Source organism: Eretmochelys imbricata, chromosome 4 (assembly GCF_965152235.1).
Source record: "Eretmochelys imbricata isolate rEreImb1 chromosome 4, rEreImb1.hap1, whole genome shotgun sequence".
Classification (NCBI taxonomy): domain Eukaryota; kingdom Metazoa; phylum Chordata; order Testudines; family Cheloniidae; genus Eretmochelys; species Eretmochelys imbricata.
The window spans coordinates 14094330-14117092 of NC_135575.1; the positions used below are offsets into that span (position 1 = coordinate 14094330).

Here is a 22763-nt window from a genome sequence, read left to right on the forward strand (position 1 = left end):
TCTACCATTAAACTGTCCCCTTAGTCCAGCAATGGCCACTGCATTTGACTGCACCCATTCAGCTCTAGTTTAGGGAACTATTTCGGGCCTTAACCCTGCAATGAGATGCATGGAGACAGATGCTTAGGCTTGCCCAGCATCAGTGGGACTTCATGTGGACACAGATCCGCTTGTTCCCAACTCATTGTAGTGCCTTGGTTTGTGGTCATGCTAGGGGAAAGCACCTCTAATATAGTCCTAAGTTTGCTACCCTAGTACCACCTTGGGTAGCAAGCAATGAAACAGCAACCCCTCCTTTTCTCTTGAATTTCCATCAGTAATCCAGATGACAAGTTCAGTTCTCCAAGGGAAAGCCTCTCTACCATCTAGAACACACTTACCCAATTAAAAGCTGCTTTCTGAACACCTCAGAGCTACAGCTGGGAAGGAAACTGTCTCTTCCCTTCCTGAACTGGAATGAAAAATTAAAATCTCAATTTTTTTTTAACCAACAAAAGAATGGTTTTTTGGTTTGGGTCAATTGAAACATTTTATTCTGATAATTTTGAAATATGTAGTTCAATTTCAACCAAGTTTTTTTTTAACTTAAATTTCTAATGGAAAACTTGCTCTGAACCAGAAATGTTCATTTCAACACTTTTTTTCAACCCTTCCTGAGTCGAGAGAACTCACTGAAGCAGAGCCTTTTCCATGCACAGTTTCACAGTTCTGACACATCTGCCTTTTTCAGTGAAGAAACATTTCATCTCAAAGTTCCTCAACAGTCCGACTCAAAGCCCCATCCCAGATCTTTGACCTTCAACTAAAGGGGTTTCTGTGCTTGAGGCCACCAGTCTTGTCCACAAGTGAGGCTAGAACATAGAATCATAGGTCTGGAAGGGACCTCGAGAAGTCATCTAGTCCAGTCCCCTGCACTCCTGGCAGGTCCAAGTATTATCTAGACCATCCCTGATGGGTGTTTGTCTAACTTGCGCTTAAAAACCTCCAATGATGGAGGTTCCACAACCGCCCTAGGCAATTTATTCCAGTGCTTAACCACTCTGACAGTTAGGAAGCTTTTCCTAATGTCCAACCTAAACCACCCTTGCTGCAATTTAAGCACATTGCTTCTTGTGCTATCCTCCCTCCTTCTTGTAACAACCTTTTATGTACTCGAAAACTGTTGTCATATCTCTGCTCAGCCTTCTCTGCTCCAGACTAAACAAACACAATTTTTTCAATCTTCCGTCATAGATAATTGTTTCTAGACCTTTAATCATTTTTGTTGCTCTCCTCTGGACTTTCTCCATTTTGTCCACATCTTTCCTGAAATGTGGCGCCCAGAACTCGACACAATACTCTAGCTGAGGCCTAATTAGCGCGGAGTAGAGCGGAAGAATTACTTCTCATGTCTTGCTTACAACACTCCTGCTAATACATCCCACACTGATGTTTGCTTTTTTTGCAATGGTGTTACACTGTTGATTTATATTTAGCTTGTGATCCACTATGACCCCCAGATCCCTTTCTAAAGTACTCCTTCCAAGACAATCATTTCCCATTTTGTATGTGTGCAATTGATTGATTGTTCCTTCCTAAGTGGAGGACTTTGCATTTGTCCTTATTGCATTTCATCCTATTTACTTCAGACCATTTCTCCAGATTATTTTGAATTTTAATCCTATCCTCCAAAGCACTTGCAACCCCTCCCAGTGTGCTATTGTCTGCAAACTTTGTAAGTGTACTCTCTATGCCATTATCTAAATCATAGATTAAGATTTTGAACCGGACCCAGGACCAGTGTTCCCTCTAATTTTTCCCACCCATGTGCAGAATGAATTTTGTTATGTGCACCAATATGGAGGTGGTGCATGACACATCACCTTCGTATTGGTGCACATAACAAAATTCATGTGGCGGGGGGGGGGGGGGGTTTGAGGTGTTTGGAGTGTGGGACGGGGCTCAGGGCTGGGGCAGAGGGTTGGGTTGCAGGGGTGTGAGGACTTCGGCTGGGGGTGCGGGCTCTGAGGGAGGGTTCTGGCTGGGGGTGCGGGCTCTGGGGTGGTGCCGGGGATGAGGGGTTTGAGGTACAGGAGGGTGCTCTCGGGCTACAGTGGGGAGAGAGGACTCCCCCCAGCTCTCTCTCCTCACAGCAGCACCGAGTGGGCGGGGGAGAGGGAGGAAGAGGCTCCTCTCCCCGCCGTGGCAGCTCCGGGGCTGGAGCCACAGGATAGGCATCCTTCCCCTGACCCCCGCAGGTCTGGGTTGGGGCTGGGTTTCGGGAAGGGGCACCCAGCAACGGGTCTGGGCCGCCGGTGGTTCAGGCTAGGCCGCCCCGGCCGGGTCCGGGCTGTGGCATAGTTGGGACCGGGGGAGGGGTGCCCCTCCCGCCGGCAGGTCCCCGGGCAGGTTCTTTGAGCACCTGCACCGTGCTAAATAGCCTGCTCCGTGGCCGCGCAGCTTACAGGAAACTTAGCCCAGGACCAATCCCTGCAGGACCCCACTCGATATGCCCTTTCAGCTTCACAGTGAAACACGGATAACTACTCTCTGGGAATGGTTTTCCCCCAGTTATGCATCCACCTTATAGTAACTCCATCTAGGTTGTATTTCCCTAGTTTGCTTATGAGAAGATCTCACAGGACACCATCAAAAGCCTTATTGATGTCAAGAGATACCCCATCTACAGCTTCCCCCCATCCACAAGGCTTGTTACCCTGTCAAAGAAAGCTATCAGGTTGGTCTGACACAATTCGTTCTTGACAAATCCGTGCTGACTGGTTACTTATCACCTCATTATCTGCTAGGTGTTTGTGGATTGATTGCTTACTTATTTGCTCCATTATCTTTCCGGGTACTGAAGTTAAACGGACTGGCCTATAATCCCTGGGTTGTCCTTATTGCCCTTCTTATCTATGGGTACTATATTTGCCCTTTTCCAGTCCTCTGGAATCTCTCCAGTTTTCCATGACTCGTTGGGGGTGATTTAATTATGCCAGCAGGAGAGCTCTCTCATCCAAGATGGTGTCCCCATTGTTCTACGCCCTGTACAAACAGACAGAGAACAAACCCTCCCCCCAAGAGCGTTTATGATTGAAATAGACAAGACAAACAGCAGGAGGGGAAACCCACACAGAGAGGTGAAGTGGCTTGCCCAGTGTCGCACAGCAGGTCAGTGGCAGAGTTGGGAAGAGAACCCAGGTCTCCCGACTCCAAGTCCAGAGCCCTAGTGACTAGATGAGCTAAGGAAAGCTGAACATCTGCTGAAACTGAAGGCTGATGAGTAAGGCCCTGAGCAAATCACCATTGCACGGATTGCACAGAAATCATCCCCATTACTGTGACTTTTCAGCAGTGGGGAGGTGGAAGCTGGCATCCTCTTTCGCCTTTCCACTGCTGGAAAAATCACAGTATTGGCTGTTTGTGGGGCAGTAGTTATGGGGGGTGGGGGGAGCAGCAGGCTGGTGGGGGGAAGGGGGTGTCTCACCACCCATTCTCCAGCCCAGCCCCTGCAGAGGGTTGGGTGGGGAGGATGGGAGAGAGGCTCCCTACGCACATCCCCTCATGCTCCAACTGACAGATCCCGGTCCCAGCTCCTCGCCAGCTGGTGCTGCCATGACTCCCCAGGGGCCACGGTGGGGCAGGCTGGGCCGGGACACCTAACTGCTGGGCTTTGTCAGCATCACCCTCTTCACACACACACTCCCTGTCAGCCCACAAGCAGCAGACATGGCCTGGGCCAGAGCTGAGCACAGAGCAACCAGGGGAATCCTGATCCCTGCCCCTGGCCTGCTGCCCCCGCCCCCCAATCCCCAGAATTGAACCGGCCCACAAGCAGCCACGGCCTCAGCAGGGAGGCAGAAGCACCGATGCCTGCTTCTGCCTCCCCTCCGTGGGAGAAGTCACCGCTGTTCGGGGAGAAGGGGTCTCGGAGACTGTACATGAAATTCGAACACCCATGACGCTGCTGTGAATTAAAAAAAAACCCTCAATGCTGGCAGGGCCTTAGCTCCGAGGGACACTTCTGTAGGCTGCTCGGGCTCAGGGAATTTGGACAGCACTTCCTTATGAGCTGTCACACGCACACCCCCTTCATGTACAGTACTGAGCCAAATGAGATTTAATCGATCTGATCTACTGTTGTCAGTTGTATGGGACACCAACAGCTGAAAGTGAAACCTGCGGGATAGATAGCAGCTGTAAAGCAAAGTCTACTGTCCCAGAGGTTACTGGAATCTCTGTTCAAAGCAGTATCTTTTATGGAAACATTTAAAATAGCACTAAGCGTTCACCCCTTTAACACCACTTTAAAACCTCTGGTGTCTTCTGCATGTCTTCTGGTGGGGAATGTCAATGGAAGAAATGTATGTCCAGTCTGGTGGTGCTGTTAAAGCCACATGCCACTGGAAGAGTTAAGTATCATTAACAGGATTAGAACTGGAAGACACCTATCAAGAGGTCACCCTTTGAGAGCCACTGCAGGATTGGTCCCTAGAATCTTTTTAGATGTGAGACACTAAATAGGACCAAGCGAAGAAGAAGGATCTGAGAAAAGGGAAACCAAGAACTGTGGCTCCGAATGACTAACTTGCACAGGTACGATCCATCTGAGTCAAGAAATTGTGGGAGTGTGTTGTAGAAAATCGGCAGGACCAAAGTTCAGCTGGTGTGAACTGGCTCACTAGTACAACCACTCAGACCCTGCTCCACGACCGTTGATTGTTTCCTTTGAGACACTCTAGGGTAACTCCATTTTGTTGTCCACTCAGATGTTTGCACAACAAAACCTAATCTAACCTGGTTTACTTGCAATCGTGAAGGTCAAGCAGCATCCCAGCTCCTGCAGAAACTAAAGAACTGTCCTTTAGCCAGTCTCTGCTAGACTGTCTTGAAATCACCAACTTTCCACATACATTGCTTTGTAAACAACCTACTGTACACAAAGCACACAACCAGGCCAGGCTGCTCCCACAATAAGTAGCACAAACTCTGGCTATTTTCCAGTAAGTGCAGAGAAAGCTAAAGCCAGCTTTGCAATATGGAACACGCCAACCACATTTCACTGGGTAAATCAAGTACGGAAGTTAGAATCTCACAAGCAATCATGGCTAAGCCATCCAGACGTCTCCTTGCAAATCAAGTGAATGTTTTTCCCTTAGCTCTAAATGTCTCTTTCCTTTCTCTATCTATTGTTATACAGATACTTCAATCTGAAATCACAATGGACTTCAGACAATGGAGAAAGGATGGTATTTGTTCTGGAACTGCTGTACTTCTGTTCTGGCAAAAGCATACATCTCGTCCTCAAAAGATCATCGTATTCTTAAGGATCTTCCTGAAAGACTGGAGAAATGTGCAGTTGATGGTCAACCTGTCCCCTACACAGCCAGAAATTTCTGATAAGGACACAGTGTGAAAAGCCACCCTATTAATGGTGAACTTTTGACAGATACTGGACCCTCACAGCCTCCTGTGTGCTGAGACCTGGCATCCTGTCACATCGCTATACCCCAGCAGCACAATGGCTGAAGTTGGTTTTTGAATATAATGGCACCACTGGCTCATTTTGTAACCCTTTATCTCCACATGAACTCTGCTGTCATTAAGACGGATTGTTTACCGCATCAAGTCTTTCTCCAGTGATGGTTTTCCTCCCCAGTGAAGAACTCTCTTGAGATGCTGGACTTGTTGCGTTTCTTAAAAGTCTCTCTTGCCTTTACAAGCCAAAATGATCTGAATAATTAAAACAGATGTTTATCTCACAGGGATTTCTGCAGCCCTTGTAACCATGAGAGGAAATAATTCTGTAGCTATTGACACCAAGGAGGGAGAAGAGTTATTTAAACTAAAGGACAACAGTGGAACAAGAATAAATGCCTATAAACTGGCCATGAACAAATGTAGGCTCAGGGCCGACCTTAGGGAAAATTGGTGCCCCAGACCCCATGGGTACCCCGCATTGTCCCTGGCCCATGTGGGTGCAGCCCCTGCCCTCATGGGCTCCCCAGGATCCCCCCTTTGCCCCCAACCGCTGCACTGTTCTCCCTTAGCCCCTAGCTCCTGCACCCCCACCCCTAAACTGCACCCCCCTCCTGCGCCCACGTGGGGAAAGTGACCTGGATGCACGGAGCAGCTGGCATTGCTGCTTGCTCCCCCCTCGAACGCTGCTCCTCTGTGAACCCCTAGGGGGCTGTGAGGGAGAGAGTGAGGAGCGACATCAGGGCTCCCTGCATCCGGGTCACTTTCCCCACCTGGGCTGTGTCAGGGGACGACAGGAGAGCAGCAGCTCAAGTGGGGAAAGCGACCTGGATGCACGGAGCGCTTGGAGTTGCTCCCCACTCCCCCCTCACAGACCCCGGAGGCGGGGGGGGGGTGCGGAGGAACACTGGGTGGGGCGTGGGGGGAACAGCATCTGTGCCTCACTGCTCACCTCCCCCTGCTCTGACTCTACACCGGCAGCGCATGCCTCGGTGCTGCCGCACAGCGCCCCCTTGACCATGGCACCCTGGGAGGTCACCCAGGCGGTGCACCCCCTAAGGCCGGCCCTGCGTAGGTGGTTTCTAACCATCAGAGGAGTGAGGTTCTGAAACAGCCTCTCCAGAGGAGGTGTGGGGGCAAACAACCTAACCAGTGTTAAGCTGTAGCTTGCTACATTTATGAAGGGGATTATATGATGGGGCTGCCTGCGATAGCAGGTGACTGGACTTGATGACCGAGGACTCAGGAGGTCCCTTCCAGTCCTATGTTCCACGTTGGCTGGTCTCCAAACATAAGTGTTAACGCTTCGAATGTTAGGTAGAAAAAATACCAGTAAAGTAAAAATTAAGAGTTGCTGGATCAAGAACTCCACCACCTGTTGAACTGTAAAATCTGAGCTAAAGAATACTCAAAGCTACAAGGGCTAACACTTTGGGAAAGAAGTAATGGCAGAGACAAAAGTTCTTTTAGTTTCAAAGATAGAAATGGTACAATAAAGGCCCTCTGCTTCCCCTCTCAAATAGAGAAATGTGATCATTTGAACTCTCTCTCATTCTGCTCAATGAAAACTTTAGTGTTATCTTCCTCCTCCAAAGTAACATCCTCATTGTTATTTAAAACGTCAAAGACTGAGCGGGAGCAGTATATCACAGGAGTCTTTTGGTTAATGAATTAGGCTAAGAAGAAAAAATAGGCGATTCTTTTCGTGGAGCAATTTTGGGGTTAAACTAGAAAGCACTGAAAGACTTACTCTTCCCTTTGCATATTCTATTTTCTAAAGCAGGGCTGAGATTCACAACACTTTAGTCTGGGTTACTCTGTTGGCCTTTGTACTCATTAGATCCAATTTCTAATGGGAGGACTCCAGAAGTCAAGTCTATGCTTGGAGATTGTGACCCACTGTCTTCCACCATTAAAATGGGAGTAATTCACTTTCAATAACCATGAAATATTGTTGAGCCAATTACACTGTAAGAATTTTCCAAAGAATAGGTATTGTGTATTAATGTATTAAAAAAACCCGCTGGCATCCATCTGTTTTAATATAAGGGGAACCAAGTTAGAGTATGGCATAAGTCATTCTTGCTCAGCAACAATGCTTCTGTGTTAAAAACAACAAAAATCTTGCAGAATTAAGGCTCACTCCTGCAAACAGTCACACAGGTGGGTAGTGCAGGTAGATTCAGGCCTTATGTGTTAGGGTAGAATTGCTTTCTCCTATTAAGATAATTAACTTATGTCCTGAGTCTGTGAGCTGTCTGCAACAGATGCGGGGAGCAAGCTGAAGTGCTAGAGGTGAAGTCTGCTACAGAGCTGTGAAGTCACGGAGTGGGAGTGCTCTGCTATGGCCTGCTAATGGATTTTAAACCTGGCAAGCAAATTCTGTAGTCTCTAAATACCTGACTGGCACCTGGAGGGAAAACTGGCACACAAATGTTGGTTAGTCCAAAGTCTTGGGCAAGTCCTAGTCCTGTTAGTAGTTCTTGAACAAACTGTTCCCTTTGCACATTTACTTCTGGACTGTGAGGAATGCCATTGAGTTCTGTGCAGTTCCACTTACTAGGACGCATTCAGGGTAATGAGCATTATGCCTGTTAGGAAACCTTTGCAAGATCAGCTCCTATGTTTCTTTACTATGAGCCTTGCACAGTTGGACAGATTCAGTGGTGCCTCATGCATGTGAACTGTTTGTAACTACACCCTCCTCAACAGGAAACAAACACAAAACATATAGGGGTGGCAAGGTTCAACCCTGCTCCAACAGCTGCAGCTGATTTCCCTGTCTGCACACTGGTGGGGTGGGCTGAGCCCAGGGAGGTTCACCTCTACAGAGGGCAGCTCTGCCTTGGGTGCACTGCTTCTGTTTACAGCCAGAGTTCCCTTTGAGCTTGGCTGCTGCTGGATACTCAGGGGAAGTACTGACAAGCACAGGGGCCCTAGGCAAGTCTCCCCTAGCTGCCTTTAGGCCTCCTGGCAGCATGGGAGTTGCAGATGCTTTGCACCACTGACAATTCCCCCTGCTGGACTTTACCCCACAGCCTGGATTCCCAGTGGTGGAATGTGGAAAGAACTGAGCCCCTTATAAGCCCAATTAAGCCTATTAAAGGTAATCGGATTCCCACAGATTTCAGCAGGCATTGGAGTGGGTTCTCTCCAAAATGTGGCCACATTAAGGTCTCGCTGTAATGCTACCTCTAGGATGGCTAGAACTTCGATGGAATCTGCAAACAAGCACCATCGACACTGTAATTACTACAATACTCTGGGGACATACCTTCCTCCTCCACTGTTATTCATATGCTTCTACAGGGCCCTACACAGCAGGGAACCAAACAAATACAGTGTATTTTTGATGGTCCTTATAACTCACTCACAGCGGCTATGCAAGCCAGTGATGCTTTTCTTCTAAACACGGTCATATAATTAGAGATGCTGGAACAATTTATATAGTGGGGGTGCTGAGAGCCATGGAACCGAACTGTCAACCCTGGATATGATGGAAACCCCTTCAAGCCAGGGGATGCGGCAGCACCCCTAGTTCCAGCACCTCTGTGTATAACATATTTTTCAAAAGGCAACTGGATATACTCCAAGAAAGGAGGATATAACTGAAACAACAATCCCTAAGGTCATATGGTACTGGATGGCCAAAGCTAATGAAGCATTGTTGTGGAACAAGAACAAAGCTCACACTTATGCCATTATTCAGAACAGTAAAGTGAGGTACGCTACATTGTGCAGCATTGCCTACAAGCAGGCTTGTGTTAACTGGCAGCCTCTCTGAGTATCCCTTCTGATTAAACTCACTGGCTGGGCCAGCTTTCTCTTCGCTAATCTACAGCTCACTATAAAAACAAGTAACGGAGCCTCCTCCAAGGTTATAGGCTTCATGGCAGTGGTGGGCAACCTGCAGCCCGTGGGCCACATGTGGCCTGTCAGGGTAATTCACTGGCGGGCTGTGAGAGTTTGTTTACATTGGCCGCCCGCAGCTCCCAGTGGCTGCTGTTCGCTATTCCTGCCCAACAGGAGCCGCCCTGCTCCACTTCCCGCAGATCCCGTTGGCCGGGAACGGCAAACCGCGGCCACTGGGCGCTGCGGACGGTCAATGTAAACAAACTGTCTCGCGGCCCGCCAGCAGATTACCCTGACAGGCTGCGTGCGGCCTGTGAGCCGCAGGTTGCCCACCACTGCTTCATGGTTAAAGCCTATCTCCAGGTTGTCTTTCCCTAGGCTTGGCTCTAGCAATGTGGGATGCAATTAACTAAGCTGTGGATTTAGAGTACTTAAAAAACAAACAGGGAGCTTGATCCTGCTCCGAAGGCAGTGGATGGCAAAACTCCCATTGACTTCAGTGGGAGCAGAATTGCGCCCAGAGTAGAGCTAGCCAGCTGGGTTTATTTTGCTGACCTACATTTGATTTTCATAAACCACCCACAGTTTCAGTGTGTGAGAACAGCAAACACAGTGTCATCCTGGAATCTTGATTGGTGGCAGTGATAGGTAAGGTGGTTCCTAACAGATTTCAGACAGCATCGGCAGCAACTGGCTTCTGCTGGCCTGCTTCTCCAGTGACTCACGTTACCCACGTGCTGAACTGAAAATTAAACGGGTGACGCCTATGTGCCTCCCACTTCATTCACACACAACATGACAGCACACACAGTAGAAGGGACAGGTTTTCCTAATACGATCCTCCCTGTATGGGTTTATCAGCAATGAAATTAACGACACTGACTTCTAAATTATAATCTCGTGGGTTCCGAGTCAACCCCTTATTCCCATGGACTGGGGTAGTTGGCATTAGTGTTACAGGCAAAGGTCACTGCACTGAGCTTGTTTCATATTTTTGAGGCTATCTTGACCCCCGTTAACGTTAAAGAGATTCATTTCTTTGCTAAGAAGCGAGTTTAGATTCTGGAGCACAAAATGCAGCCAGCTGGCCAAGCCTCACTGAGCTACCCTAAATCAACGCTTGCAGCACAGAGAAAACGAGGAGCAGAGCAAGAAGCACCCAGCTCAGAGAACGTGCTGCATTGCTTAAAGCTAAGGTTAGAATATAGATGTGATTAGGCCAGGAAACATCTAACTTACCCAAAGGAATCTGTTCAGACACCTTGATACAGGTCACCAGGAGGAGTGCACATTAGTAACATGGTTGCCTACTGCCGACAGAATAACAATGAGCCAAACCTGTTGGTTTTGCTACAGCAGTTCTAGTGAAGGCACTGGGATAAGATACTTGCAGAAGGGGAACAGGATTTGGCTCTGTAGCCAGCGGAACCCCCTTTTATGAAGGGCCTGCTCCCATACATGGCACGTGTGCCATGTTACAAATATAAGGACAAGGTGCATTGCAATTAGCAGGAAAAGGGAGCAGAAGGGGTCCTGGTACTGTGGCAAGAAGTGGTAAGAGTGCTGTAGCACGGCTTCCAAGTTACCCTTGCCTAGTTTGGAGTGAGGCCAAGCAGGAGTGTATCACTAAGTGCTTCCATGTGCAGGAGGACAGTACTGAAAACCACAGGCTCCTATCTCTGCCCACACTCAGCTCTCTCTTATGCCTGCTTCCATCCTGATGAAAATGCAGGGTGCAAAGGGCCTAAGAATTCCCTCTGTTCAGTGCATGGAGCGATCCCCGCACTTAACTTTACCCGTACCCCCATGCAACCGGCTCTCATGAGTGTGAGAACACAGCAATCTTTTGCTATGGGTTATGTTCTGCACAGGGTCTCACAGGACCAATGCTGCAGTGGGAGAGCTGGAGAGCCTACGGTAGCTCTTGGGTTCAAAAGCCCAACTCTCTGAATGGGGCTCTAATCCCATTGGGTGTAACTAAATGAAGCCAAACATCAAGAAAGGACCTATTGACTCCACTGTGGCACTTTTAGGGGTAGACCACATTCAGTAGAACACTGCATCCTCTCCTGGCTGCCTGGATTATAGCAGCTGCAAACTAGCGTATCCTGTAACCACCCATCTTTGAAAAGTGAATTATGGTGGGGAAGTATTGAGAATGGAGGAAGTGACCTGCCTGACACGGCAGCCCTTTGATGACTATTGAAATCCAGGCCTTCCTTCCATCAACCTGTTTCTCACAGACTTCCCTTTCTACTGCGTGGTTGAATAAATCAGCTAGACAGTCTGGAGGCAGATGCAATTGGTGGCAAAGTTGACAAATGCCTACCAGGCTGCCTGCCCATTTTGTAAATCAAGGGTTGAAAACACTGTTTGACTGAGGAGCTGACAGAATGAATACATGATGAGGGACGAAGGTGAACTCCCATAAATCTGATCTTTGGTTTTTAAATAACTCCCGAAAGGCACATTTCTGTCCATATTCCTGACAAAATATCAAGCTTCTGCCCCTGCCACCTTTTAAAAAGATCTCTTCTGAAATTTTTTTTTGGAGGAATGAGAAATGTGTATTCTTCCCCTGCCCCAATTTTCCTCATTCTCAAAAACAAAGGCGACAGCAGCAACCAATTAATTATTTGGGCTTACACTTTCCAAACAAAATTCACTCCTGGACTGAGAACAAACCTGCCAAATTTAAGCCAGAGACTGAAAAAGTTACAATCAACTAAAAATGAAACCTTAGAATGGAAACAATTGTGCAACCTTAATTAGGTACTCCTGCACCTCTGACAGACGTGTTTGTAAATGTACCTACACTTACGTGTACATATGTAAACACAAATACAATGGGTTCAAAATATGCTGTGTACAGTTGCTGCTGGCTTTCAGATTTCATCAACTTCCACTCAACTCTAAGTTTTGACAACAAATGTGGTTCTTCCTTGACCTTGCTACATTTTGTGGAAGTAGTACCAGTGAGTGAGTAAGTGCTTGTTCCAAAGCAGCGCCACACCAACACAGGGGTGGACACTTGTGACATCAAAGCCAACATCTGACAGGACATTCCACCGAGAAGTTACAGCGAATTGTTGCGTTCACGTTAGTGCTGTGGTGGGGAGAAGCTGCCAAAATTTAGCGCTAAATATTTTTTTAATGGCTAGTTTTGACTCTGCCTAGAAACAAAGTTAGAGGCTTGCAACTATCTATGTATATAAAAGTAAACACCATTTACATGGTCTACAGCTATTGTATTATAAAACCCATGCAGACAGCATTTGGAGTTCTCACACAAAATGCACACAAGTCTACACACTCCATGAACCAGAGCTGAGCCAGGGCTTTGTACTTGCAGACTGAATTTTGCAAGTAAACAAATACAATATTAAACCTGGTGAAGTATTTCCTCACAAGCTGGACTTGTTCACTGTTTTTGACAATGTACTTGGTCACGCTTTATATTAAGTGTACTTTCATAAACCATCTTTAAAAGGGTTAACGATTAATATATGCTATAAGCACGTCAGTAGAAGGTTCAACATTGTTATAAGCAATCTGTTGGACTTTTACCTATTAGCCATTAGATAGCTAATCCTTAAACCCTTTATAAGAGTATATGTACCCTTAATATGAAGTGTGACCATCATCCTACTAGTTAATCATTGTAGCATATTCGGTAAATGTACTGACGTCTTAGTGCAACACTGAAATCCGTTGTAATCTTGAGCAGTGCGGGGAGACTGATGTTTGAAAGAATTACTGGGTTTCTGAACGAGCAAGCTTGGCTTGACTGAATTACTGAGTGTTTTTGTGCAGCAGCAAAGAAGTGATAAAAACACCACCGAAGTAGCAACCACATTTGAAACTGAGCTATGTAACTTTAGGGCTGAATTTCCAGTCTCAGTAGTAAATAATAAGGGTGCTGCCTCTCTCCCATAAAATGGTCCTTGGCTTTAAACTCTGCAGCCATTTCTTCTTACTATCTACCTGCTGGGGACAATATCAAAGTTTTTTGTCCTGACTCGTAGGCGTTGGGCAAATCTACATATCATACCCTTGTGCCCTTGTTGCCAAGAAAGCTAACGGCCTTTTGGGCTGTATAAGTAGGGGCATTGCCAGCAGATCGACGGATGTGATTGTTCCCCTCTATTCAACATTGGTGAGGCCTCATCTGCAGTACTATGTCCAGTTTTGGGCCCCACACTACAAGAAGGATGTGGAAAAATTGGAAAACGTCCAGTAGAGGGCAACAAAAATGATTAGGAGGCTGGAACACATGTCTTATGAGGAGAGGCTGAGGGAACTGGAATTGTTTAGTCTGCAGAAGAGAAGAGTGAGGGGGGATTTGATAGCTTCTTTCAACTACCTGAAAGGGGGTTCCAAAGAGGATGGATCTAGACTGTTCTTAGTGGTAGCAGATGACAGAACAAGGAGCAATGGTCTCAAGTTGCAGTGGGGGAGGTTTAGGTTGGATATTAGGAAAAAGTTTTTCACTAGGAGGGTGGTGAAGCATGGGAATGGGTTACCTAGGAGGTGGTGGAATCTCCTTCCTTTGAGATTTTTAAGGTCAGGCTTAACAAAGCCCTGTCTGGGATGATTTAGTTGGGGATTGGTCCTGCTTTGAGCAGGGGATTGGACTAGATGACCTCCTGAGGTCCCTTCCAACCCTGATATTCTATGAGTCTAGGATACCATAACTTCAAATAACGTCCTGGCTTTCACAAAGCCTTTATCAGTGAAAAGTGGATAATACTCCCCTCGCTCACTGGAACACTGAGGTTTAGCTAATGTCTGTATTGTGTGGAAGTGTCAACTGTGGGATTGATCCTGCCAATGCGTCTGCACACGAGTTGCTTTACAGATGGGAGCGTCCCATGGAAGTCAACGGAACTCCCCCATCAGTGAAGTTGCTCACATGCAAAAGAATTAGCAGGATCAGACCACTTATATGGTTAAATATTAAACATTCTGACTCTTTCGGCTGTCTCCACACTGCACTCACCAGTGGGGTACAAATGCAAAAGCAATTGTACAAGTAAAGGACTGGGCAAGGATGCTTTGCCCTTTTCACTACAAGCTGACAAATGTGTATTGTGTCCTTGTGTTGAAGGACTAGAAGGCATGCACCTGCTTTGCTGTCCCTCCCGCAGCAGCCTCCAAGCAGGTGAACTGAGAGCAGGGAGAATCTCTCCTGTGCTCTCAAGGACTTCCCAATCTCCCCCTAGGCAGCATGGAGGAAGAAGCTGTTTGATTTGAATGTAGCGGGGACAAAAGCCGGACCTCGAGGGGCAAGGGGAGTAGACTGAAACTAGGTGACTGGGGCAGGAAAGACGAGACTAGAGGATGGGGAGTGGAGACTGGGACTGGCGGTCATAGAGACTGGGAAAAAAGAGTAGGGGGCGGGAGATGTAGGACTGGCTGGGCAAGGATGTGGATGAGAAGGTTGAGTGGGGCGGAGACTGGTACTGGCTAGGTGAGGAGAATGGGATGAGACTGCAGGGATGACACAACAGGGACAGGTAGGAGGGGACAGGGCAAAAAAGGTCAAGCTTGGGGGGAAATGGACAGAAGAATCTGTGGCCATTACAGCACACTTCCCTTCAGAGCCTGGAATGGAACCCAAGATCCCTGAGTCTCACCACTTCTTTGCTGTCAGCAAATAACTGTGAAACTCATAGGCAAAGTGTCTCATCCCCCTCTGGTCCACACAGAAGGTAACAACCTGCTACTAATCTCAGTTACTCCAGAACCTATAGCAGGTCTAGGGAAAACAGTGGGACTAAGCCTGCCTTAGCTAAAGGCCCTCCCCTTGGCTTGGGGGAGCGGCCAGTGGACCGGAGCTACAAACAACTATGGAGGACAAGCAAAAAAACAGAGACAAGAGTGAAGGTCACAGGGCAAAAATCAGGTGAACAGAAAGGAGTACCCTGCAGAGAGCCCCTGACAGCGCCCACTGTTCATCAAAGGCATCTAGGGAGTCAGTGGATATTGCCCAGAGTAACTTTGCTCGGAGGTGTGACTGTACAGGGAGCACTTGAGATTCTGGGGTCTGATTATCAGAAGTGCTGAGCAACTAAGTTCCCTCTAAGCTGCGCGGCTCTGCAGCAAGCTATCAAGGGCTGCGTTGGGGCGGCGAGAGGCGTCTCTCCCCCATAGCTGCCACGGCTGGGGAGAGGCGCCTCTCCCCCGGCCCCCTAGCTGCTGTGGCCAGGTAGAGGTGCCTCTCCCCCGGCCCTGCAGCTGCACCGGTGGGGAGAGGTGCTCTCCACCGGCCTAGGGCTGCTGTGATGAGAGAGGGCTGCGGGGGGGGGGAGTCCTCTCTCCCCGGGGCAGCCTGCACCCCAAACCCCTCATCCCCAAGCCCACCCCAGAGCCCGCACTCCTAGCCAGCACCCTCACCCCCCCCCGCACCTCAACCCTCTGCCCCAACCCTGAGCCCCCACCCGCACTCCAAACCCCTTGGCCCCACCCTGGCCACACATCACCTCCATATTGGTGCACATAACTAAATTCATTCCGCACATACATGCAAAAAAATTAGAGGGAACATGGCTGAGCACTCGCAGCTGCAACCGCAGTCAACGGGAGCTGAGCTTTGAACATATAAAGTGCTATATAATGCTACGTTCTCTGAAACATCAGGTCCTAGGCACTTGAAACTGGGCACCCAAAGTTAGCGGATAGTTTTGACCTTAAATCGTGTCTCTGTTTCCCATGTATAAAATGGAGAAGATACCCCTCATATCACAGGGCTGTTTTAAAAATTGATTAATATTTGTGAAGCTCTGTAGAGATGAGCACCATAGAAAAGCCCATGTGTAAATTAAGAACTGGCTTCAGAGCAATGATGAAGCAATAAACTAAGGCCTGGGGCCACACAGCGAAAAGGAGAAAACAAAATAGAGAATAGTTGCTCATGAAGTGAGTGAATGGTATCCATTATGCGTGCTGAATGAGACAAGGGTCCTGTGGAATTTGCTGATTTTTGAGTGCTTGACTCTGTACCCTTAAGGTTCTTTTAACGTAATTTTTTGTGTGCATGTAATTTACACATATGCACCTGTCTTGGAACAGAGGTGATCAGGCAGCATGCAGGCAATCCTTTCTTCCAGGGATCTCAGCCCATGGCTCAGCATCACTGATTTCTCCTTCACTGGGGAGCTGACCTACCCGGCTTTTATGTCAACTTCCACTCAGCAGAGGGGAGACAGTGGTGGGGGAACAAAAGGCGACCGCATTCTTCCCCTCTAAGATGGTAAATGTGTCATGAGGCCCTGTCCTGCTCCTTTTGACTGCTACGGAGGCAGAGTATGGCCTTTAGTCTGCTGCAAAGCACCATGTAAGTTTATGGTGCCACACAATTAATTGTAGTACTGGTAAGTCAGACCTACCTGCTTCACAGGACCGTTGAGACTTCCTGGAGTGTCTCAAGCCACTGTAAAAACATTACGTACTGCATAAGGTGTCTAGTAACCTTATTAGTAGCGTGACCAGATAGCAAGTATAAGAAAAAAAAAACCCCAAATCAGGACTGTCCCTATAAAATCGGGACATCTGATCACCTTACTTATTAGGACAGATATGTCGCTTTTTACGTGACCCCTGGTTCTGATGGCTCACCTGTTCGAAAGCAGCTTAGCTCCACTGGGGCTATTAACAGGAACTCCACTTGGCTGCTGCTAGCCCCAGGGTGGCTATGCAGAAAGGGTGTGGGGGTGGGGGAATGCTGCCTGGAGCTGACCTGCATTCTCCCCCCCCCCACACACAGCAAGGTCCCTACAGGGCTTGAGATGGTGCATTCCCAACCACCGCTCACTCCTCCAGTCACCTGGCCCTGACTCCAGCTGCACAGCAAGGCTCTGCCAAGTCCAGGGTGAAGCGGGGGACAAAAGGCTTGGGTCAGCAGCGTAACAGAGGCACCTGCCCTCTTCAGTGTGAAAGGGGTGGGGAAATCCAAGCTGAGGAGGACCCACCCAGTCATATGCAGCCAGTACCAGTTAATAGGGAAGGGACTGAACAGCAATGCCTGGCAGCATTCTCAGAATGGCTCCAATCGTAAACTTTGTGGTTGGACTTTACTTCCTCAGCATTCAGGAGCAGTTTCGTTCAGGCCTATCTCTGCTAGCAAATACTGTAAAAAAACAACCACCCTGCAGCAGCTCTCAGCCATATGACTTAGTGCTTAATACCTAGCTCTCTCCTCCCCCCCCACCCCTTTGTCTTCATGTTCTATGCAAGGTCATTTTTCAAACATCCCCCCCCCCCCGCCCCCCATCCCTTTTACAGTGACTACTATCATACCGCTAGGAAAAGAACTCACTCTCCCAGGCAGACTGCAAGGGCTGTAAAAATACTTATCAGAAGGATATCAGAATGTTTCTCCTTAAATCGGGTCTGTACTCCTCCAGTCTTTATCAGCAAACAGAACGTGACATTTTGGGAACTATTATGAATAGGAGAGATTTCTGCTAAACTGCGGTTGAAAACCTGAAACCCTTTTAAGCGGACTGAAGCAATTATAAGGTATATTGTAGCGTTTCTCTCTGACATTTGAAATAAGTGGTTTTTTTCTTCAAAAGCCACAAATGCTGTACTAGACAAAAAATACGTTTCACTGTTGCTTCTTCCTGAAGTAGGAATGGCTAGATGTATGGGTCACATACCTATGCTTTCACTATTACAATGTTCATTTCCTAGTATAAATATAGCCCCTTGTTTACCGATGGATTACAGAAGCTCAACTGTAAAACCGCAGTCCAGTAAGCAATAATCCAGTCTTGCTGTGTGGGTAAAGTAATAATTGCCCCTCTAAAACTCGATCCTATCGTCAACATGCAAGTTTCACATTTCAGATGTCAAAAGGAATCTCTAGGCGTCTAAAACACACTGGCATCAGAGGAGCCGTGGATTCTCCATCACTGACAATTTGTCAATCAAGCTTTGATGTGCTTATAAAAGATATACTCTATGAATTATTTGGGAGGTTACTGGACACCTTACGCAGCACATTATGAAGTTCTATGGCATGTCTTATACAGGAGGTCAGACTGGATAATCACGATGGTCCCTTCTGGCCTTAGTATGTACAACTCACTATGCGGTTCTGATTTTATAAATAGATGAATATGCAACAAAGGAAAGTCGACTGGTATGCTTTGCATTGGCAAGGGGAACTCGCCAGGTAGTGTATAAAGTTGAGATAATCAGTAGCACTTCCCAGGACCACCAGAGGAAGGTCAGAATCATCTCTAACCCTTCCCCTCCCCAGTCCAGTTCTAAGCGCCTCCTCGCTGTCCAGCTGCTTCCACTTATGCATCAGATGGTTATGGACTGCGGAGCTTCCTAAAAACACACAGCTGGTGGTAACAAAACTCTCAGCAGCCCCATCACCTACTTGGCCCCAGCACCTTGGCTGAGTCAGCCAGGAGCATAAGGGGTCCCAGCTGGTCTGCGCCGAATCAGCACCATTCATCCTGCTTGCAGTTTGTGTGTCACTATTTGAACAATACCGAGCCCCAGCTAAGCGAGTCACTGGACTAAAGTGCTGCCCTTAGGTCATCCGAAGGGCAAGGCCCGGGCGTTCTCAACCCGTGGCCGTGCCCGGGCCCCCCTGCGTCAGTCAGCGGCTGGGTTTCCTCGCCCTCGGCCCCAGGCTGGGCGGAGAAGGGAAGAGGGCCGTGTCTTCTGAGGGGATGAGCCAGGGCAGGGCGAGGGCACCCAGACACAGAAGCCAAAACCCGGACTATCTGGGTACAACACACCCGGGGGGGGGGGCAACCCGAGGCTGGGGCGGGACCCAGGGGAGACTCGCTGCAGCTCCTGGCTGTAGCATACCAGGCTAGTCCCACTCCCCCATAAGCTATGGGTCTGGGGGCACAGGTGCTGGAACAAGGGGTGCTGCTGCTGCCCCCCCCCGCCTCCCGGGGCTTGACGTGGTTTCCATTATATCCAGGATTTACAGTTTGGTTCAGTGGCTCTCAGCACCCCCACTGTACACATCGGCCGGGGCAGCCCCCTCCCCTTCTCCGCAGCCGCTCCCCGGGCAGGTGGGCACCCACCCGCGCCCCCCTTACCTGCCGCGAGGAGGAGGAGGAGGAGGAGGGCAAGGCGAGCCGGGCAGTCCATGGTCCCCCGCAGCGCGCCGCGGCGGGCGAGAAGCAGCAGGCGGGCGAGAGCGGGGCGCACTCAGCAGCTGCAGCCTCCCCGGCGCTGAGCTCCGCGCGTCTGCTCCATGCCCGGCCCCTCGGCAGGCTGCGGCCGCCGGCCCCGGCAGCCAAACCCCTCCCACGCCGCCCAGCCTTCCCCCGGGGGAGCGGGCCCGCGGCGGCCGGGCGGCCTCTGCTGGACGGTGCGGGCCCCCCCCCCCCCCGCGCCTCTCCCGTTTGCAGGGGCGCACCTCGCCCCCCGTTCAGGTTCCTAGCGCTTCCCCCTCCCCGGCAGCCGGGATTGGGGCAGGGGCTCAGGAGTGGTACCACGGATCGGGGCCCCATTGTGCTGGGCGCTGTACAAATCCAGGGAGAGTGGCTGTCCCTGCCCCATAGAGTTCACACTCCAACTCCACGAGACAAGGGGTGGGCTGGGAACTAGCTGCTCAGGGAGGGGAACAAGTTCCCTGGACGACTTCATGGTACCCTTGGCTCCAGGGAGTCACAGGTCACCAGATGCTCAGGGTTAAATGTTTTAGGTATGTATAGTAATCATTAGCAGTCATCCCCTCTGATCAAATGTAACCCCCCCCCCCCCCCCCAGTCACACACCATAATGGCATGGTGAAATGTGTGTAGTGCTATGAACATAAACTGAACTTATGACAGAAATGTGTTTATTACCAGACAAATCTGGGGAGTGGGTAAACTTGTTCCTCAGAAACAAAGGACAAGCTACCGCCTCTAGCCAGGTGTCATCAAAGTTGATTGGCAATCCCTTGTCAAGTGATTGTGTATCCTGGAAACATGGCTGGTTGAAAAACTTGCTTTTAAAATTCCACCATATATTGCCTTTAGGCAAGACCAAAAACTAGAAAGGGGATGAGGCTAATGGGGGCTGCGGGAACCTCACCCACTGACTCCTGAAATAGACCCCTAACCTCTGGCTGAATTACTGGAGTGCTCAAACCATGATTTAAAGATTTCAAGTTACAGAGACTCCACCATTTACACTAGTTTAAACCTGAAAAGTGACCTGTGCTCCATGCTGCAGAGGAAGCCAACCCCACCCAAGGGTCTCTTCCAGTCTGACCCAGGGGAAAATTCTTTCCTGACCTCAAATATAGCAATCAGTTAGACCCTCAGCATGTGAGCAAAACCCACCAGCCAGATACCTAGGAAAGAATTCTCTGTAGTAACTCAGAGCCCTCCCCATCTAGTGTCCCATCATCAGCTGTTGGAGATATTTGATGCTAGCAATCGCAGATCAGCTACATGCCATTGTAGGTAGTCTTGTCATACCATCCCCTCCATAAACTTATGAAGCTCCGTCTTGAAACAAGTTAATTTTTTTGCCCCCACTGCTCCACTTGATCATGAGAAAGCAGAAGTTTTATCAGAAACTTTCTGAGGGGTGAGTAAACCAAAGTGAAGTTTTCTTCCAGATTAAAAGATAATTAATTAAAAAGAATCATGATCTAATATGTAGTTGGAGTCAACATGAAGATACTGTACTGAATGAATGGTTTTGTATGCAAGAAGCTGAGAAAGCTATTCATATCATCAAGAATACATCCCCAGGTAAAGATAAGATATGTAACATAACGTTTAAATATCTCTCCGAAAGCAGTTTGAGGATTATCTTTGAATTATTTAATGCTACTTGGGAAAAATGAGTGATCTGGGTAGGGTGGAAACATGCAGTTGTAATCCCAGTATGAAAACCAGGAAACTATTCACAGAAGTGGATGCCTGTAAGGTGGCATGTACTGTCTGGGTACAATTATGGAAAGAGTGGTGTATGAATGATTTGTTGCCTATTTGGAAAACAATGGCATTATAGACAAGGTCCAGAGTGGTTTTAGGAGAGGAAGATGCCCCATGGATAACACTGCTAAATTAGAAAATGAAACATAAAAAAGTCTGAAGCACAAGGGTTTCATGGGAGCTGCCTTTCTAGATATTGAAAAGGCATATGACATGCTATAGAGCAGTGGTTCTCAAAGCTGGTCTGCTGCTACTTCAGGGAAAGCCCCTGGCAGGTCAGGCCAGTTTGTTTACCTGCTGCGTCCACAGGTTCGGCTGATCGCAGCTCCCACTGGCTGCGGTTCGCCGCTCCAGGCCAATGGGGGCTGCGGGAAGCGGCACGGGCCGAGGGATGTGCTGGCCTCCCTTCCAGCAGCCCCCATTGGCCTGGAGCAGCGAACCGCAGCCAGTGGGAGCCGCGATCGGCCAAACCTCGGAACGCAGCAGGTAAACAAACCGGCCCGGCTCGCCAGGGGCTTTCCCCGACCGGCTTTGAGAACCACTGCTATAGAGGAAAGGCTTATTGCACTAGGATAAGGAGGAGACCGTATGGCTGGCTTAGAGAATTTTTGAGTAAAAGGACCATGCAGGTCTGAGTTGGGAAAGTTATGTCGAATATACATAATACTAAAAATGGCACACCACGGGGAAGTGTTATCAGCCCAATGTTATTTAATATTATGACAACTGAAGTTGGCAGGGTAGGTGCCACTCTATTTGCATATGATTGTGCTCTGTGGGTTAGGAGCAGGAATACAAGAAAGAAAGAGCAAGTTACCTGAGCAACTAGAACAGGGGTTCTCAAACTTTTTTACTGGTGACCCCTTTCAAAAAGCAAGCCTCTGAGTGCGACCCCCCAAACACTTTTTTATATATTTAACACCATTATAAATGCTGGAGGCGAAGCAGGGTTGGGGTTTATACTCCAGAGGGGGTGCGCACCTGGGGAACTGGGAGTTCCCTTAACTGCAGCATTCCTATGCAGGGGCTGGTCAGAGAGCCTGCATGTAACTGCAGCTGAGTGTGTCCCTACCTGTATGTATGCTGGTGAAAGTCCAGGCTGGCGGGCTTTCTTTGCAGCTTGTCACAGAAGTACAGTGTGAGAGGGAGCCCAGGCTGATGGGTCAGGGGGCCCAGTGGTAACCCAGTTCCAGGTGGCACCCTGGGGGAACCCGTCACACTAGGTACCAAGTAGCATTTTTTTCCTGGCATGGGATGTCTGGAATTTTTCATTGTGTGTCTAACAAATCGGTGCATTGCAAAGATGTCTTTATTAGTGGTCTTTGCAGAGGGTGGAATGCTTTAGTTATCTGATTATGCTGGCCTATTTCCTAAGGCACTGCTTACAGAATTTTGCAATGCGCCTTTCATAGATTCCAAGGCCGGAAAGGACCGCTGTGATCATTTAGTCTGACTCCCTGCATAACACAGGCCATGAATTAATTCCTGTTTGAATTAGACCATTTTTTTTTAAAAAAATCCAGGCTTGCTTTAAAAATTGCCAAT

The 22763-nt window shown here is 48.6% G+C and overlaps 1 protein-coding gene across 1 annotated transcript in view; it reads right to left on the reverse strand.

Annotated features, from left to right (window-relative positions):
• Window positions 1-19845, reverse strand: part of PARM1 (prostate androgen-regulated mucin-like protein 1) — a 50739-nt gene extending 30894 nt beyond the window's left edge. The window contains exons 1-3 of the mRNA XM_077814743.1: window positions 19779-19845; window positions 19380-19647; window positions 16698-16741 (exon numbers count right to left, since the gene is read on the reverse strand). Of these exons, the coding sequence (XP_077670869.1) occupies window positions 16698-16741; window positions 19380-19647; window positions 19779-19845 (379 nt within the window). The remainder of the gene's footprint in view (window positions 1-16697; window positions 16742-19379; window positions 19648-19778) is intronic.
• Between the last annotated feature and the right edge of the window lie 2918 nt (window positions 19846-22763).